Below are 27,457 nucleotides of genomic sequence, written 5' to 3'. Positions count from 1 at the left end.
CAGCTTCAGCCCTTCATAGTCTGGGCCAACCCACTTTTCCAGACTGCTTTCTCATGACTCCACCACAGGCTCTCTGCAATCGAGCTTTACTCACACAGGTTGTTGTAAGACTCCCTCCCTCCCTCCTTCCTTTTCTCCCTCCTTGTCTCCTTCCTTCCTCCCTTCTTTCCTTCCTTCCCTACTTCCTTCCTCCCTTTTTTCCTCCCTCCTTCCTTTCTTCCTCCCTTCCCTCCTTCCTTTCTTCCTTCCTTCCTCTCTCTCTTCCTTCTTCCCTTCATTCCTTCCCTCCCTTCCTTTCTTCCCTTTTTCTTTCCCTCCCTCTTTCTGCCTTCTGCCTTCCCTCCTTTCCTTCCTTCTTTTCTTCCTCCATTCTTTCCTTCCTCTCTCCTTCCTTCTGTCCACATAAGGCATAATAACCTCACCTACTGATGCTCTTAACAGCATTTTTTCCCCCTTTTGCACCTCCAAATCCTCCCAAGATATCTTGGGCTTTGCTGCTAGATTTCTTTCTGAAGGATCAGGCCTCAAACCAGAACAGCTGATGCTCCCTGACCCCAGGAGGTCCTCCATTAGGTCACTGTTTGCGTGACTCGTTTGGAAGGTAAGTTGTAGTCCTTCCTGCTTCTGCCAGAGACCTGAGAGTGTCCCCTCCCAAGTTCATTCATTCATTTATTTATTTAGACTTTTTGGACCAGGTGAGAGAGGCGACTCTTTGCCTCCCTTGATCCCTGGCCTTGAACACTGAACGGCTGTTGCCTCAGTCAGACTGAGTCTTGAAGACCTTAACTTACAAAAAGCTTTCACTCCGGACCATCTCCAGGGATCCTGCTCCCTTTCTGGCCACTGGACTCCAATAGCTCTGGAGGGGAAGGGGAGGCCTTCACTCCCACCGCAATTTGGCACGCCGGTGTACTTGCTGCTCTCTGTATTCCATGTCTTTGCCTTGGCTGTGCCTGGGATGTTTATCGGAACCCTAAGCTCGCCTCCTCCTCCAGGAAGCTTCTCATGATCCCCCCCAGGGTCAGCATCCTCCTATGCCCTGAAATTACTTCTGTTTTTTGTTTTTGTTGTTGTTGCTGGTTTTTTAGGTGTTTACTGTGGAATTTAAAATTTTTTTCAATAGCATTTTATTTTTCCAAATGCATGTAAAGATCATTTGCAGCATTCATTTTTTTTTTAAATTAGGCTGGGGTTAAGTGACTTGCCCAGGGTCACACAGCTAGGAAGTGTTAAGTGTCTGAGATCAGATTTGAACTCGGGTCCTCCTGAATTCAAGGCTGGTGCTCTATCCACTGCGCCCCCTAGCTGCCTCTGCAGCATCCATTTTTGTAAGACTTTGGGCTCCACTCTTCTCCTTCCTTCCCTCCCCTTCCCTGGCTCTGAGACAGCGAGCAATCTGATCTAGGTTAGACAGGTGCACTCCTTTTAGACATAATTACTTCTGATTTGATTTTCTCTATTTGTCTTTTCTCCTCGAGGTCATGGGGAGTCACAGAAAGCGGCTCTCCTCGAGTTCTCGAGCTCCACCACCAAGGGAGGCTGATAACGTTGGCATTTTGTGCCTGAGGAAGAGGACCCCCCATCAGTGATGGAGGCTGCTCTCTGAGACTAGATAGCAGGCGAGGTGCCCACCTGTGTTGGTGAAGGGAGTCTGCTCATGTGGGAGTTACCGATGTCAATGACTCTCCCTGGAGCTTTGGTTTGTACGCAGCTGTGGATGATCATACAGGAGCATCTTGCTTTTGCCTTTGGATTCCTAGCACTCCCACAGGGCTTTGCATACAGGAAAGGCCTAATAGGTGCTTGTTGAATCCTATGGCCTGTGGGACTTCTCTATCCCTAATCCAATTCCTTTCATTTTCTCCACCTGCTCCTTCCTCTACCTTTTTCCCATCTCCTTAGTTCTCTCCAACCTCTCTCTTTTGGTACCTTTTTCCCCTCCCCCTTTCCCTGCATCATCCCCACTAGCAATCTTGGAGCATGTCCTGCTTAAAAACTTTCAGGGCATGAGGGCACTGCCTGGCATACAGTAGGCACTTAATAAATCTCTTTTTTTGGAAGCAATTGGTGTTAAGTGACTTGCCTAGGGTCACACAGCTAGTAAATGTTGAGTGTCTGAGGCTGAATTTGAACTCGGGCCATGGAGCTCTCTCTGGCTGCCCTACTGGTTCTCACTACTCAGCATCTTTTCCCAACTCAGCCTTCTTGCTGTTTCTCCTGCTCCCCATGCCTTTGCAGAGGATTCCTCCCATTCCTGGAGGGGATTCCCGAGGCTCACCATCACCTTTAGGAATCTCTGCTCTGCAAAAGGCCCCTGGTTATTAGTGGGCTGCCAAGTGGTGCCATAGAGCAGAGAATGTTGGGTCTGAGTCAGGAATTCGAATGTGGCCTCGGACACTCATGAGCTATGTGAGCTGGGTGGCTCACTTAACCATATTTGCCTCAGTTTCCCCAACTGTAAAGTGAGCTGGAGAAGGAAATGGCAACCGTTCCAATATCTCTGCCAAGAGAACCCAAACAGGGTCACAGAGTCGGATGAAAGACAACAGCCAGTTGTTACTGTTCCCACCACTCAAAATTGCTTTGTATATTCTGCATATTTTTAAAAAATAATTCTTTCTTGTTTTTATTCTGCTTTTCCCTAAAAAATGACCTGGACCTGACCCTGGATCCCCAACTCCTAGACCAGCCTGCTCCATGTGAGCATTTCCCAAAAACTTACTGGATCTGATTGAATTAAAAGTTTTGTTTTTTTTTTATTCAAGTTTCTTCTGCTTCTGGCTGTCCCTAAAGACCAGGGCTCAGAGCATCGCAGGGCTTCTGGGACATGGCCCTCTCCTGTACCTCCTCAGTTGAGGGATGCTTTGCCAGCTTGCCCCCAGGGCCGGGACCGGGTGAAGCAGCCTTCCCTGGCCTGGAGGGGAGGAAGTTTCCCACAAGACCAATTAAAGATGTCTCCTCTAATGAGGAACTGTGGGAAGCTCAGCTGGGGCTCCATCATCCCTATGGCTGCTGGCAGCAGTGGAGGAGATAGGTTTGGACTCAACTGATTCTTCCCAATTGGCTCACTGCTCTCTCCCCCCTATCCGCCAGCCCCAACTCTCCCTACCTGCCTCCCCTGGTCACGCCAGAGCACGAGGAACACACGCTCACATAAGAGATGGGTTACAGGGTGACCTCAAAGGTTCTTTTAAGTTTAATCTGAACTATTAATCATTTCTCCATCATTTTCTTAGTCAACAAAACTATAAATCAAGGTCTGATTTACAGTGTTTTCTGATGGAACAATCAGCTCTCTGGAGGTGGTTTGGGCTGGCTTCCACGCCCTTCTGCTGAATGGCCAGTCATCACATAGTTGACATCGCATTTCCCATTTCCATGCTTCTTCAGTGACCGCATTCCTCCTTCCTCCCTTCTGCCTCTTAAAATCTCTAGTTTCCGGGGGCAGCGAGGGGGCGCAGTAGCTAGAGCACCAACCCTGAATTCAGGAGGACCCGAGTTCAAATCTGGTCTCAGACACTTAACACTTCCTAGCTGGGTGACCCTGGGCAAGTCACTTAACCCCAGCCTCGGGGGGGGGGGGGGGAAATCTCTAAGTTTCCTTCAACATGATCCCATCAAATCCCAGCCTCTTCACCATATTTTCCCAGAGTACATGGCTCCCCTCCCAAATGACCTTCTATCATGTTTCTAAATATTATGCATACACACATGTTTTTACCTCCACAAACTCCTCAGAAGTAGGATTGTTCACTTTTGTCTCTGTTTCACCAGGCTACACAAGGCTTGGTCCATATTACCTGCATCAACATCGGATTATCATTATCACCATCAACATAATCATCACCATCATCACCATCACCATTATCACCATCATCATCATTATCACCATCATCATCATGATCATCATCATCACCATTATCATCGCCATCATCATCATCACTACTATCATCAATCATTATCATCACTAATATCATGGGGGCAGCAGGTGGAGACTATTTCCCAGAACGATGATGGACATACACAAAGGGGCAGAGGTCATAGGAGGCCCCAGGTCTGAATCCAGGGTCTGCTGCTTCCTGCTGGAGGGACCACAGGCCAGGCTTTGCTGGGTCTGGACTCCAAACTTTCTATCAATAGGAAGGACCTGCCGGGGGAGACTTGGAGGCTCAGAGAACAAAAGAGGAATCTCATAGGCCTCGGTCGGGGGCTACAATCACAGATGGGCGGGATGGCAGGCCTGGAGGGATCTCGGACACCTCAGTTTGTATCTTTAGTTATGGAGGGGTGGGATGGCGGGCCCGGAGGGATCTCGGAGGTGTTGGTTGGGGGCTTCTCCAAGTCTTTTTTTTGCATCCTGGTGGGTTTCATGGCACAGGCTGCAGGGCATTCAGGGATCTGGTGCCCCTGCTAGCAAGGCTCCTCAGTCCCTGAAGTGGGGGCCATCTGGCTACAAAACGTCCAGCTTCTGCTTCCTGAGCTCAGCCAAGCAGACATTTAAGGACCCACTGCAGGCAAGACTTCAGGGCCGCCCTTCACTCAGAGAGCTTGCGGTAGAGTGAGCAGGGCCTTAGGGGGGCAAAGCCAGGCAAGGAGCAGCCCTCATTCCTGCTGCTCAGCAGGACTTTACGCTCCAGAGGGCACTGCTAGTTTTCCTTCTGCCTCTAGGGTACCCAGTGCCATACAGCAGACACTTACACGTATGTGCTGCTAGCTTGGATTAAGCTTTGCCAAACCTTTCCGCTCAGCCATGGCATTTGGCAAGATCCTGGCGGGCACCGAGAGGCTGTCCCCAATGGTGATCTGATGCCCTTACTGGTCAGTTGGAGGGATGGCAGGGACGTGGATGTGTTTGAAGTCAGGGGCTCCAGGTCCAGCTTCAGAGTTGTGTGACTGACCTGATGGAGCTTCCTCATCTGCCAGGGGAGAAGAATGAGCCGAACCCTGAGGAGCTCACAGGGCCACTGGCATTAATAACGGAACCGTCTTCTGGGCCCCCGGCACCCCCCGGCTTTTGGCTCCAAACTTACAAAGCACCACCTCCATTGCCCAAATCTGGATTCTGTGCAAGCTGTCCATCTTTCCTGAGATAAAGAAAAGGAGGGAAGAGGAGTGGAAAAGGCAGGTCAGTGATGCACTCCCCCATGGTCCTCCCTGTCTCCTGGGCAGCCCCCTAAACTTGATCTCCCTCTTCTCCCCCTCCCATAGGGCTCCCAAGGGCCAGAGGCAGGCTTTGGACAGAGCCTTCCTGAGGCCAGGATCAGGGTTTCTGCACTGTCCCCCCCAAATCGCTGCAGCCCAGCAGCCAGGAGGGGCTTGAGGAGAGCATGCACACCAGGCAGAGGCTCCCCTTTGTGGAGATGGGGCCCCTTGTCTTTAGGGGCCCGTGGCCCCCCAGGGCCAGGAGAGGCTGGGTCCCAGCTCCCCTTTTAGCAGCAGCCCCTCTACCATGGCCCCCACCCAGGGAGTCCCAGGCTCTGCTTAAATATCTCCAGTGACAGGGAACTCGCTTCTCTGGCAACTGTCAGACCGTTCAAACTGTCAGAAGATTCCTTGTGACATTAGGTCCCCTGCCAAGGGCCTGGGTTTTGCTCTTTGGGGCCAGAGAGGACAGATCTTTCTCCCATCAGGGAGCTCCTTAGACGTGAGAGCAGCCATCAGCCCTCCTAATTTTATAGTTATAATTTTTTTTTGACAGTACGTATGCATGGGTAAATTTTTTTTTTTTTTTTACAAGATTACCCCTTGTATTCACTTTTCCAAATTTTCCCCTCCCTCCCTCTACTCCCTCCCCTAGATGGCAGGCAATCCCATACTTGTTAAATGTGTTACAGTATATCCTAGATACAATATATGCGTAAAACCAAATTTAAGCACTTATTAAATACCTACTGTTTTCCAGGCACTATGCTAAGTGTTTTACAGATATTTTGTCATTTGATCCTTACAATGGTCCTGAGAGGTAGGTGCTATTCTTATGCTCATTCTACAGGTTGAGGTAGGCAACAGTTAAGTGACTTGTCTACAGTCATACAGCTTGTAAGTGAACTCTGAACTTCATGCCTTCAGGCCCAACTTCATGTCCTTTTGATGAGAGTTAGGAAAGGGGGACCCCCTTTTGGGTCGGCACAAGAATAGTCCCGTGACAGCGCAGAGTCCTTGTAAAGGAATTTACAGACCCAAAAACCTAGATTGATACAAAGGTTTATTGTAGGAGTAAAGTTTAGTTAGTAAAGTTGAAGGTAGAGATAAAAGGGCACCCGGATTAGGTCCGGTGGGCAGAAACCCTTGACATGACCGACATAAGGATGCCATGCTTAGGACTTCTGCAAAGCGTGGACTCCCGGGTTGCCCCTTTTATAATGAGGGCTCTTGGTGATCTTGAAGGTGGGTGGAGTCCCAGGCTCCTGGCGGGTTTTCAGCCAGGGTCAGCATTCAATGAGTTTTTAGAAAAGGAAGAAACTGTTTGTGGGGGTTGGGAAAACTCAAGCCAGCTCAGATCTGGTGGAGGCTGGGGAAAGCCCCGATATCTTTTTTTTTTTTTTTTTTGGTATGCATACAATTTTGCCATTTATTAAATTTATTAAAAATGAAGCTTTGCATATTAATGAGATAGATGCACTTATTTATTTTTACATAATAATAGAATATTGGTGGAGTATCTGATACCTTTTACGATTGCCTAATTTTTCATGTTCTCCACATTTTGTTGCATGAACCCATATGGGATCATGAGCCATAGTTTAAGAAGTTTCATCTTCTCTCTCTTTAACAACAAGGAAATGGCATGTTAGAGTAAACCAAATTACCTATAATCATACACCTTACAAAAGTCAGTCAAGACTTGAACTTGTATCTTCTGACCCTAAAATAAACACTTATTAATACCCTATAACAACATCTTTTAGTAAATTCTTTTTTTTCCCCCCCTGAGGCTGGGGTTAAGTGACTTGCCCAGGGTCACACAGCTAGGAAGTATTAAGTGTCTGAGACCAGATTTGAACTCGGGTCCTCCTGAATTCAGGGCTGGTGCTCTATCCACTGCGCCACCTAGCTGTTCCCTTTAGTAAATTCTTAACTCTTTCAACTAATCCTGAAAAGTGATGTGGTAGAGACAAGATTGTCAACTTACAAAGTTAACTGTGGTTTTAATTGTGTCCTGACTAGTTCTAAGCTAGCTTTCCTAGATCACCTTTATAGGGGAAAGCCCCGATATCTTAAAGGGACCTCGACCCCCATCAGTTTGACATGGAGCTGCCTCTCTCTAGGACTTGTGTGTGGAGTGCTAGATTTGTCTAGCACAAATCCAGCCTCCGACACTTTCTTGATTTGTGTCTTGGAGCAAGTCCTGACTTCTCGATGCATCAACTTTCCCATCTGTAAAATGGATGAAATCAGTGCTCCATTCCCTACCTCACAGAGCTTGGAAACGGCAAGCATTCCGTAAACGAGTTCTTATTCCTGGATAAAGCAGAGGGACGATAATCACTGCTCACTCCGACCAGTTCTGAGGCATGCAATGTGCTTGACAGACTCTGTTTCCTTTGAATCTTCCAGCCATTACCGAGCCCATTTTGTGAAGGAGGAAGTGCAGGCTACAGTCATTTGTCTTTCTCTGCATTTGCCGATCCCTGAATGGGAGCTCTTCGGGGCAGGGAGTGTTTCCTACTGGTCTTGTGTCTACAGCGCCCAGTTCAGTGCCTGACCCGGTAGGTGTTTAACAAATGTTAGGTGAATTAAGTTACATAGTAAATTCTAGAGGTGGGATTTGGAACCAGGTCTTGATTAGCACTCCAATTCTCCATTCACTAAGCCATGGGTTTCTCCTGGTCGAAGCTACAGTGTGCTACCAATCTCTGATAAATGGAAATGACTAAATGGACATCACCGTGGAATTCTCGGGGGAGCAGAAAGATATATTATTCGTCACCTCATCTTAATTTTAGATTTGGGGGCAGCTAGGTGGTGCAGTGGATAGAGCACCAGCCCTGAATTCAGGAGGACCCGAGTTCAAATCCGATCTCAGACACTGAACACTTCCTAGCTGTGTGACCCTGGGCAAGTCACTTGACCCCAGCCTCAGAAAAAGAAAAAAAAAATTTGGATTTGAAAAAAATGAGGCACCAAGGAAAAGACTGACCTGAGATCCTAACGCTAGGGTTCGTGTCGTCTGAGCCTCCCATTTGGCAGCTGACTGATGGGACCGAGCTCACCGAATGAGCAGATCGGGAACCAGAGACTCCTGGCTCCTGCTCAGCTCACGGCCTTCTGGACCTCTGGCAGGACTAGGCTTTCTCTCCAGAATGGGCTCTCTGGTGGCGAATGAGGGTGGAGGACTGACTGAAGGCCTTCCCGCATTCATCGCACTTGTGGGGCTTCTTCCCAGTGTGGACGATTTGATGTTGAGCGAGGGTTGAGGGCAGCCGGAAGGCCTTCCCACACTCTCTGCACTCGTAGGGCTTCTCTCCGGTGTGGATTCTCTGGTGCTGAGTGAGATAGGTATCCCGCCTGAAGGCCTTGCCACACTCGTTACATTTGTAAGGCTTCTCCCCGGTGTGTAAGAACTTGTGCTCCACGAGGGTGGAGTTGTGCTTGAAGGCCTTCCCGCACTCACTGCAGCTGTAGGGCTTCTCTTGGGTATGAGTCCTTTGGTGGCGAGTGAGGTGGGCGCTGCGGCTGAAGGCATCTCCACACACCTTACACTCGTAGGTCTTGTCCCCAGTGTGGATGACCTGGTGCTGAAGGAGGATGGAGCTGTGGCTGAAGGCCTTGCCACACTCGGTGCACTCGTAGGGCTTCTCTCGGGTGTGAGTCCTTTGGTGGCGAGTGAGGTTGGCTCTGCGGCTGAAGGCCTCCCCACAAATGCCACACTTATAAGGCTTCTCTCCCGTGTGAATGGTCTGATGCTGGGTGATGGCCGACCGGTGGCTGAAGCTTTTCCCACACTCGGTACACGTGTAAGGTTTCTCTCCAGTGTGGGTTAGCTGATGCTGGGTAAGTAATGACCTGTGGCTGAAGAGTTTCCCACACTCACTACATTTATAGGGTTTGGCTTCCGTATGGATCCTCTGGTGTCGAATGAGGGTGGAGCGGTGACTGAAGGCCTTCCTGCATCCGTCGCACGTGTGGGCTTTCCCTCCAGCATGGATTACTCCATGTTTGATCAGGTCCGCGCTCTGCCTAAAACTCTTTGCACATGTTTCACATCGATGGGGTCTTTGTCCTGTAGCATCTGTGTTGAGAGGGGCACCAAGATCCGAAATCCGATTTAAGCTCTTTCCAAATTCGGTGTGTTGTTGCCCTTTCTCCTCCGTAGAGACTTTGGTTTGATTGACTTTTAATTTCCTGAAACCTTTTCTCTTCCAGGAAACAGATTCTTTCTGAGTCTGACCCAATGGAGCTCTTTCCTGACTCTCTGATGTGGCGCAGATGTCCCCATATTTGCGGGCCCGGAGGACGTGCCTTGCTGGTCTTTCCAAGATTACTTCTTGGGATCCATCTTCAGAAAAGTTGGGTGTTGGAGAAGTTGCATTAGCCTCCATATCAATCTTCCGGGCTAAATGAGAATGAAAAGAGAAATGTCACCAAAAAATATCTTTTGGTCAAGAAAACAAAAATAGGAGAATGGGGAAACAAGTTAGGGCAGAAAGGGTAACTAGGGTTCTAGAGCAAGCTGTCCCACTAACATGTGGCCACTAAAATGTACGGCTGACCTCCTCATTGGGCCTCAACTTGTTCCTCTGCAAAAAGAGCAGCTCTCGGAAGTCCATTTCAGCTGGGATTTTTCCTGGTTCTCTGTGTAATGATTGGAAAGAATGCTTATGGGGAGAGATGAGCTTTGGGAACCGCATTCAGAGAGCCTCAGGAAGGTGGGGGACAGAATGAGAAGTCCACCAAAGAGTCTCCTCAGAGAACATGACTGGAAGGGCTCTTCAGGGTCATTCAATCAGAGGGAGCCCGAGGAGTGTAAAAGGATGGCCAGGAGAGTCACCATGCTTATTGATGACGTCCTAGCACCTCTTTCATGGGGCTTTGAGTTCCTGGTCCCTAGCGTGGGCCTTGTCATGAACTTGGCCTGACACAGTTGCTTGCTAGACCCCATTTTCCAAGGTGACGGTTCTTTGCAAAGTGGAAATGGAAATTCGGCCTCACACTTTTTACAGTTTCCTACACGCTTTGCATGGATGAGTTGTCTTATCTCAGGCTTCTCCCCTAATTGCCGTATGGGCTCCCGTCAAATCAGATGCCTTGTCGCCAGCTCCCACCACCCCCACCTTTCCTTGCCACGCTCCCTCTGACTGGTGCAATGGAAGGAGTATCCTACTCAGCGGGGGAGGGATCTGGGTTCAATCCTGACCTTGACACTTCCAGGCTTTGTGACTTTGGTTAAGTCACTTCTTTCAAACTCAGAGTCAGGAGATGGGTTGCAACCTTGGCTAATGCCCACCAGCTGTACAAAGGAAGGGCATTGGAAGGAAGTCGGAGATGATCCACCAGCACCGAAGAGCCTAGACTAAAACATGTTGAACTGGGAGAAGCTGTAGCTGAATGTCAGGGGCGGGAGGAACTGTAGCTCGTGGAGCATCAAGCATCAGAACCTATTAAGGGGACGGGAGAACATGGACACAGAAGAGGGGCCCAGGGTTTGAGTGGACAGGCAGAGAAAATGATCCTTGGGCAGGGGGAGCGTTCACCCAGTGCCCATTCTGTGCCAGGGTCAGCATGATCTCCTTGATTCCTCACACATCTGGGAGTGAGGTGCTATTACTATCCCCATCTTACAAATGAGGAAACTGAGGCAGACAGTGGCGCTGAGGCCAGACCCGGCACCCTCTGAGATTTACGCTGCATCAGCCTGACGCGGATGTCTGCAACATTTCAGGGGAGCCAGTGGCCACCTGATCCAGCCTGCTGGAGTCATGCCGAACCGTGACCCTCTCTCCTCGGGGGGTACACCCTGCCCAGAAAGTCTGGGAAGGTCACGCGCTGGCCCTCAGGGATCTCCAGGCCCTGCCATGTCTGCTCTTTGGGTCTAGCTACTCACGTGGGCCTGAACGGGGCACCTGGACCAGCCAGACCACGCATCTACAGCACGGTGGCTGGCAGGCCTTGGGACCTTTGCCCAGCCCTGGGCACACTGTGTGGGCAGCCCTGCCCTCCGGCTGGCCGGTCCTAGGAAGAAAGAGGGGAGCTTGTCTGGTGAGACGGCTCTGAGAAAGCCACACGTGCCCTTCCTTATCTCAGGGGGCCCCTCAGAAGGTCCCCAGTGGCCTGGAGATGGCAGATGCACGTCCCCTCCCTTTGGGGGTGTCTCTGGTCCCAGGGGACCATCAGTCCAAGGCTTTCTGCCCTTAGGGTAAAAGGCCCAGCAGGCCCAGGGGCACGCAGGCAAACTCACCAGGAGAAGCCACAGGCTCCCCCAGGATCCTCAGCCCAGGAACTGGGCAATCTGGGAGACTCTGGCAGGGGAAAGAGGAGGCGCTGTCCGCAGTCCTGAACCAGGAGCTGGGATGCTGACCCAAAAGGGGGAGGGGTGCACTGCCCAGAGGGCTCAGAGGGGTGAGATAGGACACAATCCAATCCCAAAGCATCATGGGCCAGGCCAGCTCCCCTAGGGGTGGGCAGGGCCAGGGGAGCCACTCCTCCTGAGGCAGAGAGCTCCATGCGGGAGATCTGGAATGCCCCATCCCCAGCCAAAGTTGGGGCCCAGGAACCCGCTTCTCTGGTCGGGAGCCTTGGGGACACTCAGGTAGGCTGGGTCCTGGTGCCTCTCATCAGGGCCTCCATCCTTGGGAAAGGGCCACCTAAATGAGGCCAGCAGTGTGGCTGTCAGAGGCCACAGGGGTAGGGGGGGGGGGGAGGCGAGAATGGGGATGGGGAGGGGAAAGGGGGCTGGCCCAGACCCAGGGGAGACTGGAGGTGGTGAAGCCCTCATGGGGAGCCTGTATCCTTTGAAGATAAGAGAGTGGAGGGGCTCTCTCCCTTTGGGATCTCTCAGCACCTCTGGCTCTCTCCCTTTGGGATCTCTGAGCACCTCCGGCTCTCTCCCTTTGGGATCTCTCAGCACCTCCGGATCTCTCCCTTTGGGATCTCTCAGCACCTCCAGATCTCTCCCTGCAGGGATCTCTGAGCACCTCCGGCTCTCTCCCTTTGGGATCTCTCAGCACCTCTGGCTCTCTCCCTTTGGGATCTCTCAGCACCTCTGGCTCTCTCCCTTTGGGATCTCTCAGCACCTCTGGCTCTCTCCCTGCAGTGATCTCTGAGCACCTCCGGCTCTCTCCCTGCAGTGATCTCTGAGCACCTCCGGCTCTCTCCCTGCAGGGATCTCTGAGCACCTCCGGCTCTCTCCCTTTGGGATCTCTCAGCACCTCTGGCTCTCTCCCTTTGGGGATCTCTCAGCACCTCTGGCTCTCTCCCTGCAGTGATCTCTGAGCACCTCCGGCTCTCTCCCTGCAGTGATCTCTGAGCACCTCTGGCTCTCTCCCTGCAGGGATCTCTGAGCACCTCTGGCTCTCTCCCTTTGGGATCTCTCAGCACCTCCGGATCTCTCGCTTTGGGATCTCTAAGCACCTCCGGCTCTCTCCCTGCAGGGATCTCTCAGCACCTCCGGCTCTCTCCCTTTGGGATCTCTCAGCACCTCCGGCTCTCTCCCTGCAGTGATCTCTCAGCACCTCCAGATCTCTCCCTGCAGGGATCTCTCAGCACCTCCGGCTCTCTCCCTGCAGGGATCTCTCAGCACCTCCGGATCTCTCGCTTTGGGATCTCTCAGCACCTCCGGCTCTCTCCCGTCAGGGATCTCTCAGCACCTCCTCTCTCCCTGCAGGGATCTCTGAGCACCTCCGGCTCTCTCCCTGCAGGGATCTCTCAGCACCTCTGGGATCTCTCCCTTTGGGATATCTCAGCACCTCCAGATCTCTCCCTTTGGGATCTCTCAGCACCTCCGGCTCTCTCCCTTTGGGATCTCTCAGCACCTCCGGCTCTCTCCCTTTGGGATCTCTCAGCACCTCCGGCTCTCTCCCTGCAGGGATCTCTCAGCACTTCCGGCTCTCTCCCTGCAGGGATCTCTCAGCACCTCCGGATCTCTCCCTTTGGGATCTCTCAGCACCTCCAGATCTCTCCCTGCAGGGATCTCTGAGCACCTCCGGCTCTCTCCCTTTGGGATCTCTCAGCACCTCCGGCTCTCTCCCTTTGGGATCTCTCAGCACCTCCGGCTCTCTCCCTTTGGGATCTCTCAGCACCTCTGGCTCTCTCCCTTTGGGATCTCTCAGCACCTCTGGCTCTCTCCCTGCAGTGATCTCTGAGCACCTCCGGCTCTCTCCCTGCAGTGATCTCTGAGCACCTCTGGCTCTCTCCCTGCAGGGATCTCTGAGCACCTCTGGCTCTCTCCCTTTGGGATCTCTCAGCACCTCCGGATCTCTCGCTTTGGGATCTCTAAGCACCTCCGGCTCTCTCCCTGCAGGGATCTCTCAGCACCTCCGGCTCTCTCCCTGCAGGGATCTCTCAGCACCTCCGGCTCTCTCCCTGCAGTGATCTCTCAGCACCTCCAGATCTCTCCCTGCAGGGATCTCTCAGCACCTCCGGCTCTCTCCCTGCAGGGATCTCTCAGCACCTCCGGATCTCTCGCTTTGGGATCTCTCAGCACCTCCGGCTCTCTCCCGTCAGGGATCTCTCAGCACCTCCTCTCTCCCTGCAGGGATCTCTGAGCACCTCCGGCTCTCTCCCTGCAGGGATCTCTCAGCACCTCTGGGATCTCTCCCTTTGGGATCTCTCAGCACCTCCGGATCTCTCCCTTTGGGATCTCTCAGCACCTCCGGCTCTCTCCCTTTGGGATCTCTCAGCACCTCCGGCTCTCTCCCTTTGGGATCTCTCAGCACCTCCGGCTCTCTCCCTGCAGGGATCTCTCAGCACTTCCGGCTCTCTGCCTGCAGGGATCTCTCAGCACCTCCGGATCTCTCCCTTTGGGATCTCTCAGCACCTCCAGATCTCTCCCTGCAGGGATCTCTGAGCACCTCCGGCTCTCTCCCTTTGGGATCTCTCAGCACCTCCGGCTCTCTCCCTTTGGGATCTCTGAGCACCTCCGGCTCTCTCCCTTTGGGATCTCTGAGCACCTCCGGCTCTCTCCCTTTGGGATCTCTCAGCACCTCCAGATCTCTCCCTGCAGGGATCTCTCAGCACCTCCGGCTCTCTCCCTTTGGGATCTCTCAGCACTTCCGGCTCTCTCCCTTTGTGATCTCTCAGCACTTCCGGCTCTCTCCCTGCAGGGATCTCTCAGCACCTCCAGATCTCTCCCTGCAGGGATCTCTGAGCACCTCCGGCTCTCTCCCTGCAGGGATCTCTGAGCACCTCCGGCTCTCTCCCTTTGGGATCTCTCAGCACCTCCAGATCTCTCCCTGCAGGGATCTCTGAGCACCTCCGGCTCTCTCCCTGCAGGGATCTCTCAGCACCTCTGGCTCTCTCCCTTTGGGATCTCTCAGCACTTCCGGCTCTCTCCCTGCAGGGATCTCTCAGCACCTCCAGATCTCTCCCTTTGGGATCTCTGAGCACCTCCAGATCTCTCCCTGCAGGGATCTCTGAGCACCTCCGGCTCTCTCCCTTTGGGATCTCTCAGCACCTCCGGCTCTCTCCCTTTGGGATCTCTCAGCACCTCCAGATCTCTCCCTGCAGGGATCTCTCAGCACCTCTGGCTCTCTCCCTTTGGGATCTCTCAGCACCTCCAGATCTCTCCCTGCAGGGATCTCTCAGCACCTCTGGCTCTCTCCCTTTGGGATCTCTCAGCACCTCCGGATCTCTCCCTGCAGGGATCTCTCAGCACCTCTGGCTCTCTCCCTTTGGGATCTCTCAGCACCTCCGGATCTCTCCCTGCAGGGATCTCTCAGCACCTCCAGATCTCTCCCTGCAGGGATCTCTCAGCACCTCCGGCTCTCTCCCTTTGGGATCTCTCAGCACCTCTGGCTCTCTCCCTTTGGGATCTCTCAGCACCTCCGGCTCTCTCCCTTTGGGATCTCTCAGCACCTCCGGCTCTCTCCCTTTGGGATCTCTCAGCACCTCCGGATCTCTCCCTGCAGGGATCTCTCAGCACCTCCGGCTCTCTCCCTTTGGGATCTCTCAGCACCTCCGGCTCTCTCCCTTTGGGATCTCTCAGCACCTCCGGCTCTCTCCCTTTGGGATCTCTCAGCACCTCCAGATCTCTCCCTGCAGGGATCTCTCAGCACCTCTGGCTCTCTCCCTTTGGGATCTCTCAGCACCTCCGGATCTCTCCCTGCAGTGATCTCTCAGCACCTCTGGGATCTCTCCCTTTGGGATCTCTCAGCACCTCTGGCTCTCTCCCTTTGGGATCTCTCAGCACCTCCGGATCTCTCCCTGCAGGGATCTCTCAGCACCTCTGGCTCTCTCCCTTTGGGATCTCTCAGCACCTCCGGCTCTCTCCCTTTGGGATCTCTCAGCACCTCTGGCTCTCTCCCTTTGGGATCTCTCAGCACCTCCAGATCTCTCCCTGCAGGGATCTCTCAGCACCTCTGGCTCTCTCCCTTTGGGATCTCTCAGCACCTCCGGATCTCTCCCTGCAGTGATCTCTCAGCACCTCTGGGATCTCTCCCTTTGGGATCTCTCAGCACCTCTGGCTCTCTCCCTTTGGGATCTCTCAGCACCTCCGGATCTCTCCCTGCAGGGATCTCTCAGCACCTCTGGCTCTCTCCCTTTGGGATCTCTCAGCACCTCTGGCTCTCTCCCTTTGGGATCTCTCAGCACCTCTGGCTCTCTCCCTTTGGGATCTCTCAGCACCTCTGGCTCTCTCCCTTTGGGATCTCTCAGCACCTCCAGATCTCTCCCTGCAGGGATCTCTCAGCACCTCTGGCTCTCTCCCTTTGGGATCTCTCAGCACCTCCGGATCTCTCCCTGCAGTGATCTCTCAGCACCTCTGGGATCTCTCCCTTTGGGATCTCTCAGCACCTCTGGCTCTCTCCCTTTGGGATCTCTCAGCACCTCCGGATCTCTCCCTGCAGGGATCTCTCAGCACCTCTGGCTCTCTCCCTTTGGGATCTCTCAGCACCTCTGGCTCTCTCCCTTTGGGATCTCTCAGCACTTCCGGCTCTCTCCCTGCAGGGATCTCTCAGCACCTCCGGATCTCTCCCTGCAGGGATCTCTCAGCACCTCCGGCTCTCTCCCTGCAGGGATCTCTGAGCACCTCCGGCTCTCTCCCTTTGGGATCTCTCAGCACCTCCGGCTCTCTTTCTCCGCGGGATCTCCCAGCCCTTCTCCCCCTTCCCCATACTCACGGTGGGGCGCTCTAGGGTCTCTGAGCTTGGATCTGGGGCCAAACCGGCAGACAGTCGCTCACCTTTGGCCTTTGCCAGGGGTTGAGTTAAGCCTCCTTGCAGGACCTGTGTGACATCACCAGGCCGCGCTCTCTTTTTTTTAAACGAGGATTACATCTGGTCCTGATTGGTTGTTTTCGGCGCGGGGATGGGCGTAGAGCACAAAAGGCGGGACTAAAGAAGATCCTCACCTCTGATAGGTCCTTCTTCGTCTCCAGGGCGCCGCCTCCGAGACCAGATAGGCAGAATTCTCATTGCGCTTGCGTATCCCGCCCACACTCCTCCCCCACCCCCTCCCGTTTTCGGGCTTGCACTTGCGCACGGGGCACCTCAGGACTGAAACGCTTCGCGTCACCTCCAGGGCAACCAGGGAGAAGGCCGTCTCCACGGCAACTGAGGGAGCCCCACCTTTCCCTTCCCTACTGAGCTTGTCTATAGATTGGTCGGCTGGTGATCTTGGGACCTCCGGAGGTGTCTCCATGGCAACCAGTGGGGACCAGGAGAAGCTGCCGGAGCCGGTGAAGACTCCTGCCCACCACGTGGGGCCGCCTCTCCTAGGGTCATGCGCCTGGCTGGGTCTCAGTTTCCCTGTCTGCCAAAGGACTCCGGAGCTTCCTCCCTGGACCCAGGACGCGGGGCCGGGGCAGCTCGGGCCGCCCTTCTGTGCTTCCCTGGGAAGGCGCGTGCGTCCGAGGCCTGGGCCTGGAACTGAGTGCGCGCTACGGGGTGTTTGCAGAGGCGGCGCCTCACTCCGGCCCTGGGCCTCGGCACAGCCCTGGGGAGCCGGGCCTGAGGTACCTGGGAAGGCACACAGTAGGCACTTAATACGTGTCCGCAGTACTCTGCGCCTGGTGGAGTCTGCACCGGGAGGACAGTGAACCGGAGCAGTGCTCAGGCAGGGGAGGAGGAGGGACGAGGAGGGGAGGAAGAAGAGAGAAAGGAGGGAGGGGAGGAAGAGGGGGCAAAGGGGAGAGAGAGGGAGGGGAAGGAAGGAGGGAGCAAAGGGAGGAGGGAGGGGAGGAAGAGGAGGCAAAGGGGTGAAAGAGGGAGGAGGGAAGGAGGGAGGGAGGGGAGGAAGAGGGGGCAAAGGGGAGAGAGAGGGAGGAAAGGGAGGAGGGAGGGGAGGAAGAGGGGGCAAAGGGGAGAAAGAGGGAGGAGGGAAGGAGGGAGGGAGGGGAGGAAGAGGGGGCAAAGGGGAGAGAGAGGGAGGGGGGAAGGAAGGAGGGAGGAAAGGGAGGAGGAGGAGGAGGAGGGAGGGGAGGAAGAGGGGGCAAAGGGGAGAAAGAGGGAGGAGGGAAGGAGGGAGGGAGGGGAGGAAGAGGGGGCAAAGGGGAGAGAGAGGGAGGGGGGAAGGAAGGAGGGAGCAAAGGGAGGAGGAGGAGGAGGAGGGAGGGGAGGAAGAGGGGGCAAAGGGGAGAAAGAGGGAGGAGGGAAGGAGGGAGGGAGGGGAGGAAGAGGGGGCAAAGGGGAGAGAGAGGGAGGGGGGAAGGAAGGAGGGAGCAAAGGGAGGAGGGAGGGGAGGAAGAGGGGGCAAAGGGCAGAAAGAGGGAGGGGGGAAGGAGGGAGGGAGGGGGGGAGGAGGGAGGGAGGAAAGGGAGGAGGAGGAGGAGGAGGGAGGGGAGGGGGAAGAGTAGGTGATTTGGGGGAAGACTCTCGTCCCAGACAGCAAAGGGCCCTCTCTCCAGCACAGGCAGAGTGCGGGGGAGCTGGAGGGCGGCCAGCCCTGGCCTTGCAGGAGAGATGAGCATCACAAGCGCAGAGGAGAGGCTGAAGCCCCGGCGCTCACCGATCAGTGCTGGGACTGACCCACCCCCTGGGGCTCCTAGAATCTCGGAAAGAGGCCGAAACCCTGGGAAAAGGGCCACCTCCTGTAGCGATTTTTGGGGAGTGCGGAGAGAGCGGTATGGGCAGCCATGGATGGGGCGCAGTGCATTCTAGTAGGACCTCCCAAATCAGTGACGTCACAGAAGTATTTCAGGATTTCGAAAGGGACGGAAGATGCATTAGGTCCTCACAACACTTCTGGGAGGGAGATGCTATTGTCAACCCCATTGTATAGGTGAGGAAACTGAGGCAGGCAGAGGCGAGGTCCAGGGTAATACAGCTAGAAAGTGAAGCTAGGTTTGAATTCAAGAGCCTGGGTTTTCCTTATGCTATCAAAAAACTTTTTTTAAATAATAGCTTTTTATTTTCACAATACATGCAAAGATAGTTTTCAACTTGCAAACCTTTTGTTCCAAAATTTTCCCTTTCTTCCCCCCCCACCCCGCCCCCTCCCCTAGATGGCAAATAATCCAGTATAGGCCAAACTTGTGCAATTTTTCTAAACATATTTATTGTGCTGCATAATTGGATCAAAAAGGGGGAAAAATAAGAAAATAAATAAGCAAATGACAACAAAAAAAGTGAAGATACAATGTTGTGATCTACATTCAGTCCCCACAGTCCTCTCTCTATCACAAGTCTACTGGAATTGGCCTGGATCTTCTCATTACTGAGAAGAGCCACGTCCATCAGAATGGATCATCATATAATCTTGTTGCCACGTACAAGGTTCTCTTGGTTTTGATCACTTCACTTAGCATCAGTTCATGTAAATCTCTCCGGGCCTCTCTGAAATCATCTTCACAACATTCATGTACCATAAGTTATTCAGCCATTCTCCAACCGATGGGCATCCACTCAGCTTCCACTTTCTTGCCACTATGAAAATGGCTGCCACAAACATTTTTGTGAGTCCTTTCCCCTCCATTAAGATCTCTTTGGGATGTTATAAGCCCAGTAGAAACACTGCTGGATCAAAGGGGATGCACAGTTTGATTGCCTTTTGGACATAGTTCCAGATTGCTCTCCAGAATGGCTGGATCAGTTCACAACTTCACCAATAACATATTTGTGGGGGCAGCTAGGCGGTACAGTGGATAGAGCACTACTTCCTAGCTGTGTGACCTGGACAAACAAGTCACCTAACCCCTTGCCTCAGGAAAAAAAAAATAATGTATTAGTAGCCCAGTTTTCACATTATTATCTTTTCCTGTTATCTTAGCCACCACTTTCTTCTTTAGCTCCTTTTAAGGAACTGGAGTACAATTTTAGTACAGGGTATTCCAAAAGGTTTTTAAGCTATTGAGGCTTAAAACTGCCTCAAGATTTTTGGAACACCCTCTATTTTAAACAATTGCTATTGTTTAATTTGATTTATTGTAGTAATATGATCAAATTTGATAACACTATCAAAACAAGGTGGTGCTGTTCACCCTTAGTTTTCAAAAAGGACTAGAGACATCACCGGTGATGACTTGACTGTAATGTTCTGATTGTCTCTCAGTTGTAATCCTTCTCTGGGAGGAGGTTTCTTTTCTGTATAATCTTTCCCTCTGTGAGCAGGTTTCTTGGGAGGCTTCTGGAGCCTCCAGCCAGCCTCCTCTTCTTCCTGAATCCTGGCTCTGAATCTCCTCCAGCTCTTGTCCTTCCCCAATCCAGACTGCTCTGTAGGCTCAATGTTGCCTCGTTTTATCCTCCCAGAGAATGGACTTGTGGGTACTCCCAGGGTCTTGTGGGACTTACTTACAACCAATGAACTTGTTCCTCTTAGAATTCCTAAGGTGTAAACTCCCTTTAAAGGCCTGAACCAAAGGTCTGAGCCAGAGAACTGTCAAGTCAACCTGAGTTCTCACCTTGTAATTGTCCAGACAACCTGAGTTCTCACCTGGTAATCCTAACACTTGACTATGAACTGAATTCAAGGGAGGCAGAATTGCACCAAGTTGTCAGTCTCACTCTTCCAAAGTCCAGTGGCAGGACCAACATCAAGCTGCCTGGTGGTGGTTAGGGTGCAGTGGATGTCGCGGTCATGTTTAAGGCCTGAGCAAGCGCTACGTACTGCCCAGCATCTGCTTCAGCCGACTGTGTTGGAACCATCAGTTTTAGAGGGCTGTAACCCATACTTAAAATTCCCTGTGCTTTAGCTAGAGCTCCAAGCAGCCCCTATAAGTTTTCCCCAAGAACTGAACTGTAGTTGAAAAAAAGGGCAAGAATAGGACCCTTCACAGGAAGATGAACTATCTCAGGTTCCATCTATCACAAAGTCAACTTCCTAAACACAACTGTGACCATTGCAAGCTATATATGATTTGATACTGTGTGCACGATGGTGGGACTTCAACATGGAGTCATTTAGGCTAAGGAACTCTTGACCTGCAGCAGTCCCTGAGGCATTCTCCTGCCTTGAATAGTCTGTGAGTCTAATAAATTCCCTGAATCCAAGCTTCCCCTCAACCTGTGTTTAAACTCCCAGTTCTTTCAGCCTTCCTGTACCATGGGCTCCATTTCACAGATGGAAAAACTGAGGCAAAGAGAGTTTGGTGAGTTGCCTGGTCAGCCCAAGTTATACAGCTAGGAAGTGTCTAAGGCCAGACTTGAAATCGTAAAGATGAGTCTTCCTGACTCCAGTCCTGGCCCAGCACCATCTGGCTGGCTAAGGTAGGAATGAAACAATGATCTTGAGAACCGGAAAGGATCTTAGAAGTTCTCTCATTCTACCCCGTCCATTTACAGATGAAGAAACTGAGGCACAAAGAAGTTATTGGCCCATGGCCGCAGTAAGTTGGCAGAACCAGGATTCAAACTCAGGTCTACCACTGAGTCCTGCACACCGTGCCATGGATGCTGCCTTTCCCAGGATCAAATGGTAATTACAGTCTGAGAGAAAAAGACTCAGAATTCCACTAACAGTAAAAATGGGCAGTGGGAAATTCTCCAGAAAATGGATGTGAAGTGACAGAGGGGGAAAAGCTATCTCAGAAAGCTGGACGATGGAAAATGCCACAGAGGAAGTCGGGATGATGAGGTGCTGTGCAAACTAAAGAGATCAGTTTTCTTCCAGTTTCCCAAGACTCGTTAAAATGTATTGTTCCCGTCTTCTGGTAATTCAGGTGGGCACATCAAAACTTAGAAAGCACTGCCTTCTTTGCTGTGGGACCCTGGGGAAGTCATTTAACCCCAATCACCTCAGGAAAAAAAAAAAAAAAAAGCCCTGCCAAGTAAAGGACAAATCTTGGGCCAGAAACCGAAGACTACAAGGCGCAGGTAGTACTTTCATCAGTGATACCCTCTGAAGACAAGAAATAGAAAAAAGCATGTTAGGAAGGAGAACAGCTATGAAGACTGAGAATGGGATCTGGATTTCTGTATCAATATAAAACACAAAATGATAGGTTCCCGGTCAAGAATGTATTTTTCTGGTGACTTGGTCATTGACTTTTTAAAATAGCTTATTTTCAAAATACATGCAAAGATAATTTTCAACATTTACCCCTGTGAAACCCTCCCCCTCTGTTCCAAAATTTTCTCTCTCCTTTTCCCCCACTCCTCCCCTAGGCAGTAAGTAACCTATATAGGTTAAACCTTTGCAATTCTTCTATACATATTTCCTCAATAATCATGTTGCACAAGAAAAAACAGATCAAAAAGTAAAAAATGATAAAACAAAAAGCATTGCTCATTGATTCTAAAAAGATCGAACTAAAAACAAAGAGCAAAGAAGAAAACTCATTATGTATAGCCACTAAAATCATGTATCCAATAAATCCAATAAACTAGAAGTAATTGAGAAAAGCAAATTTATACCAGTTGACATATGTAGAGATTCAAGGAAACAAATATCCAAGAAATAATCAATAACAAAACCCATGGCCTAAAAGTCTGAATGAAAGTATAAGCAATAAGTAAGAGGTCCTAGTATAAGTATGCCATTGATACTTGATCTCGTAGATATCAATTGGAGTTAGAGGGATGAGACTTATACTTGGAATATGACTCTTTATGGGTAAGCCTTCTTCAAAGATAAGTGTAAAGGATTGCATATTAAAAAGGGTCAAGAGAAATAGCATGTTAAGCATTAAGTGCTGGCTACTATTCATGAAAGAAAATCCAGGAACTGGAGAGGAGAAAGTGTGATGGAGAGTTTAGTTGAAAATCCAGAGGGACAAACAAGTGATTTAGCCACCAGAGTATACCACAGACCATTTGGACAGAAAAGAGGAACTCCCTGAAAACTTTGAAAAACCACAAACCTGGCAGAGAGGAATAATATAGTAGAGATAGGGGGCTACAAATATCAAGACATCGGCCAGAGTTCTCTGCTAAGTGCAAAGAAGCTAATGACTTTATGATTTCACTCTTCAGAAAAGGGAGAGGAATTTTATTCTGGATCTAAATTCTCATAAAAAGAAATTAAGTAGATTGCCTGAAGGTGGAGATGATATCTTCCACAAATTTGTGATAGAGAAGGTGAAACATACCATGATATACTCCCAAGACTTTTTTTTTCCCCCCTGAGGCTGGGTTAAGTGACTTGCCCAGGGTCACACAGCCAGGAAGTGTTAAGTGTCTGAGACCAGATTTGAACTCAGGTCCTCCTGAATTCAAGGCTGGTGCTCTATCCACTGCACCACCTAGCTGTCCCTCCCAAGACTTTTAAAAACTAGATTTAAGTGGTTCGAGGAGACAGATTAGATATGGTGCCTTAAAATTCTATTGGGAAAGTCAAGAGGGAGGAGAAACTCAAAAATTAAATTTTGAAAATAGAAAGTTGTGATGAATAAAAGTTTTCTGAAGCATCTAAATACATAAGGGACTACTAGTCCACTTGCATTTTAAATATATGAGACTATGTATATAAGAAAGAAGGGCATTTATCAAAGGAAGTGCAGCAAAGTCCTGCAAGAATTTTGTCATTGATCCTAAGGCTCAGAATGGGCTGAGGCTGGCAGGAGAGGCTGAGGACAGCTAAAAAATGTTGAGTGAAAATTGGAAAGATTTACTACTTGGTGATAACTGGTGATAGAAGGCTGATGACTTGCTCATTGATTTTTTTTTAATAGTTTATTTTCAAAATGTTTTAAAATTTTTTGCTGCTTTTCTTTGGCCTGGAGAGGACAGAAGAAAAATGGCTAATAGACTTGATATCAGGACACATTGTCATTTGCTCTTGATAAATTCAAGATCCAGATGACTGGAGGATTGGAATGAGAACTAAGTTCAAATCCAAACTCTGCCATTTGCTAGCTGTGTGACTTTGAATAATTCCATTTTTTTTCAGGCTCAGTTCCTAATAAAATAAGGGACTTGGACTTCATAGACTCTAAAATCCCATCCAGTGATCAATTGTGATGGACTCGGCTCTTTTCAACAACGAGGTGATTCAGGCCAATTCCAATAAATTTGTGATGGACAGAGTCATCTGCATCCAGAGGGAGGACTGTGGGAATTGGGTGTGAAACATAACATATTATCACCTTTTTTTGTTGCTTTTTTTTCTTTTTTCCCCCTTTTTGATCTGATTTTTCTTGTGCAAACTGACAAATATGGAAATACGTTTAGAACAATTGCACATGTTTAAACTATATTGAATTACTTGCAGTCTAGGGGAGAGGAGTTAGGGAGGGAGGGTGAGAGATTGGGAACACAAGGTTTTGCAAGGGTGAATGTTAAAAACTATCTGTGCATGTATTTGGAAAATAAAAAGCTATTTTTAAAATCCTATCCATAGCTAAATCTATAATCCTATATGATTGCTGTAGATGATAGCTGAAATATTATGGAGAATAGAAGAAATAAAAGCTATGTGGCTCAAGTGGAACGAGGAAGACCTGAGTTCAAATCCAATCTGTGTGTGATTCTGAACAAGTCATTTAACCTCTGTCTCCTCAATAGAATACAGAATAGAATAGAAGACAATAATAACACGTTCTTCCCAGGGATGATGAGAATAAAATGAGGTATTTATAAGGAATTCTTCAAACTTTAAAGTGCTGAATAAAGTATATAGCTATAAATATATATTTTATTAAATATATATTATTTCTTATCTCTCTATATAAAGATAAATATAAATAAATATAGCAATAAAATAGCTACTATTGTAGTCACTATTCCAGGATTGGAAGAGGGCAGAATATTGTCCTAATTTTCAGATGATTAGCACAATTTTATATCTTTGAAGGTTTGACCAATTCTGCTTTTTCAGGTATTCTTCAGTGGATTTTTGAGCACAAAAATAGACTAGAACATTGAGCTGAGTCTAATAAAGCTGAAATTTAGAGATGCTTTTAAGTATATTTGGGTCCCTAAAATTTTCACAAATAGAGGATGGCCCAAATGATTACATAGCCAGTTTTCTGAAAAAAATATACTCAATATGAGTAGCAGTGTGATAAGGGGGTCAAAATAACTCATGCAGTTTAGGGCCACGTTATAAGAGACGTAACATCCAGGAATTCAGAGGAGAGAGTTCCACTCCACTCTGGTCTGGCCAAGTCATATCTGGAGAAATGTGGTCAGTTCTAAACCTCAGAGTTTAGGAAGGATATCAATCAACAGGAGTGTCAGAGGTCAGTGGCCAGAAGAGGGCCCTAGAGCCTATATCACATGCTGATCAATTGGAGAACCTGGTAATGTTAAACTGGAGAAGAGAAGGCTCAGGAAGGGGGTAATGGCCACTTCCAAATATCTGAAGGGTTGTCATCTGGCATAGGGATCAGCTGTTCTGCTTGGCCACAGACAAGGCCAAGGCCCCAAGGGCCATGATTGAAAAGTCGAAAAGGTGTTAAGAGCTTTCGAACAATCATCCCGAGGTGGAACCGGCAGCCTCAAGACCCGTGCCAGGGTGGAACAGGGGGCCTCAAGACCCCTTCCAAAGTGGAATGGGAGGAGACCCTCCTGGAGTGGAATGCGAGGCCTCGAGACCCATTTTGGAGTGGAATTGGTGGCCTTGAAGCAGAATGGGAGACCTCAAGACCCATTCTGCAATGGAATCGGAGGCCTTAACAAGGATCTGCTCCCTTTCATTGGACCTCTTTAAGGGAAATCTCTCTGGCCACTTGTCAGATTCCTGCTCAAGGATCCATTGGGTTAAGTGGCCACTGAGGTCCTTTCTGACTCTGAATTCTGTGAGTTAGTGACTAGATTACCTTTAGGGCTGTCATGTGATCTTGGGTTTGTCTCTTCTCTGGACCTCAGTTTCCCAACTACAGAGGACCCTGGTGGGGAAGGGGGTGGAATTGGACTGAAGGACCAGGAAGCTCAGTTAAGACATTCTGTGGCAGAAATCTATGCAGGGCCAGGGAGGGCAAAGGCCAGGATTGGGGTGCCAAGGCACAGGCCTGAGTGTGCCAGGATACATGGCAGTCCAGGCTCACAGGGACTTGGACTTGAAAGGGATTGCAGCCTTTACTGTTTGTGGTTTTGCCCCAAGTCATGGGATGACCATTGGCAGGGCCCCATCCTTTTTGAACCTCAGTTTCTTCCTTTGTAAAATGATATTGGTTCAGACTATCGTGCCTGCATGGAGCTATGGGGCCTCGCCACCTATTCCTGAGTCTCAGTTTTCTTACCTGTAAAATGGAATGAAATTAATTTAGTGACCTCTAAAGTCCCTTCCATTTCTAATATGAATAGAGATCTTAAAGCCTGTATCACACAAAGTTCCAGAGATATTTCTATATCTTATATCTATATTAATAATATAGTTGGCTTTCTTTCTAATTGGCTTAGTCCTGAAAAAGGAGATTGGAAGCCAGCAAACACAAGTTCAAGGTCATCCCTTGAGTTGGATCTGCCATCTACCAGGACTCAAACTCATTAGCCAATAAGCTGCCTGGAATTAGTCACTTTCTTTCTCTGGAAAATGAGGGAGAACATTTAAAAATAGACACAAAAAAGAGGTAACATAAATATGGCAGTGTTGTTGCTATGTTCATTTAATATGCTTTTTGAAACCCCATACTATATGTAACAAGTTCATACTTTAATTAAATTTCTCTTTTTTAATCTTTATATTTTGAAATGTGCTTTAAAAATAAATTTGGGATAATTATATTTTGCTGTTGTTCAGTCGTTTTCAGTCACAACTAGACTCTTTGTGCTCCAGATGAAAATTTTTTGGGAGAGACACTGGAGTGTTTTGTCATTTCCTTCTCCAGCTTATTTTACAGATGAGGAAACTGAGGCAAATGGGATTAAATGACTTGCCCAAAGTCACAGAACTTGTGTCATAAAGATGAGAAAGCCGGTTCTGGGCTCAGCACCTGTTACACACACACATATATGTACATGTAGACATTATATATATAATTTATATATGATTTAACAAATACATATATTTATAATTTAATATATACACATATACATATGTGAGTGTCTATAGATTCCATTAGCATGCTGTGTTCTGCTGTCCCTGCTTTGACATCTTGTGGCGTTGGTTCAAAAAGTCTTCCCGATTCTGAGATTCTGGGTACTTTGTCTTACAGTCTCCCATCAGCTCCCAGGTACCTTCCTCTCTGGCACCAGAAGGAGGGCGTGGTGAGTTTGTTAAGGTGACACAGCCTCTGTTATCTAAGGATCCTCCCAGCTCCTCCTCCTGACAGAAAGCCAGGCTTTGGAGGCTTCTCGTTCCTCACGCAGAGCACAGGAACCTGAGCCATCTTCCCAGCCTGGGGCCCCAGAAAAGCCCTGGAACACAAGACTCTAGACAACATAATATGCAACGTCTGACCGTCCTGGGAGTTCAGAATGAAGAGCATCGGAGCAGAAACAGCCGAGGCTCACAGCCGCGAGGGGAGGGACGTCTCTGGAGCAATTTAAAGCACGCTGGGGGGCTCACGCCAGCCCAGGAGGTGGGTGTTTCAGACCGCCTCTAGGGATGAGGAAACTGGGGTTTATGGGGGCAGCTCCGAGGAGCCAGCACACTACAGTCCTCTCACTTGACAGGAAGTAAAATGATTCCCCATAGTCCCACCTGTAATAAGCACTGCAGGCGAGGCTTGAAGCCCTCCGTGCCCCTTTCTCTACCCAGCGCCCAGCTCACCCCTCCCACAGGTGGTCCCAGTGCCAGACTCGGCACTCCGGCTGCCTCCCGACACACAAGGAGGCTCAGCAAGTACAATCCAGGAGGTCAGAGGTAACGGGGCCTGAGCTCCGAGCCTGTGGGTGTTCTTCTGGGCCCTGCACTCTCCTGTGACACATGAACCCGCCCGGAGGTCATGCGGCCAGAACCTGCCGAGGTCACCAGGCCAGAGCCCGCCCGAGGTCACACGGCCAGAACCTGCCGAGGTCACCAGGCCAGAGCCCGCCCGAGGTCACAC

At 50.1% G+C, this 27,457-nt stretch overlaps 1 protein-coding gene and 1 long non-coding RNA gene across 2 annotated transcripts in view; both read right to left on the bottom strand.

The window, feature by feature from the left end:
- Positions 1 to 762: 762 nt before the first annotated feature.
- Positions 763 to 5,076, bottom strand: LOC141565061 (uncharacterized). Its single transcript, XR_012488837.1, has 3 exons — positions 4,699 to 5,076; positions 3,722 to 3,800; positions 763 to 953 (listed from the first exon to the last, which is right to left on the bottom strand). It is a non-coding gene; the product is annotated as an uncharacterized LOC141565061 (long non-coding RNA).
- A 3,095-nt stretch (positions 5,077 to 8,171) lies between these two features.
- Positions 8,172 to 27,457, bottom strand: part of LOC141565034 (uncharacterized) — a 35,177-nt gene continuing 15,891 nt past the window's right edge. The window contains exon 6 of the mRNA XM_074308027.1: positions 8,172 to 9,104. Coding sequence (XP_074164128.1) covers positions 8,286 to 9,104 — 819 coding nt within the window. The 3' untranslated portion in view covers positions 8,172 to 8,285. The remainder of the gene's footprint in view (positions 9,105 to 27,457) is intronic.

The sequence above is a fragment of the Sminthopsis crassicaudata genome, chromosome 3, assembly GCF_048593235.1.
Source record: "Sminthopsis crassicaudata isolate SCR6 chromosome 3, ASM4859323v1, whole genome shotgun sequence".
NCBI classification, from domain to species: domain Eukaryota; kingdom Metazoa; phylum Chordata; class Mammalia; order Dasyuromorphia; family Dasyuridae; genus Sminthopsis; species Sminthopsis crassicaudata.
This window is presented reverse-complemented; position numbering and strand designations above follow the sequence as displayed.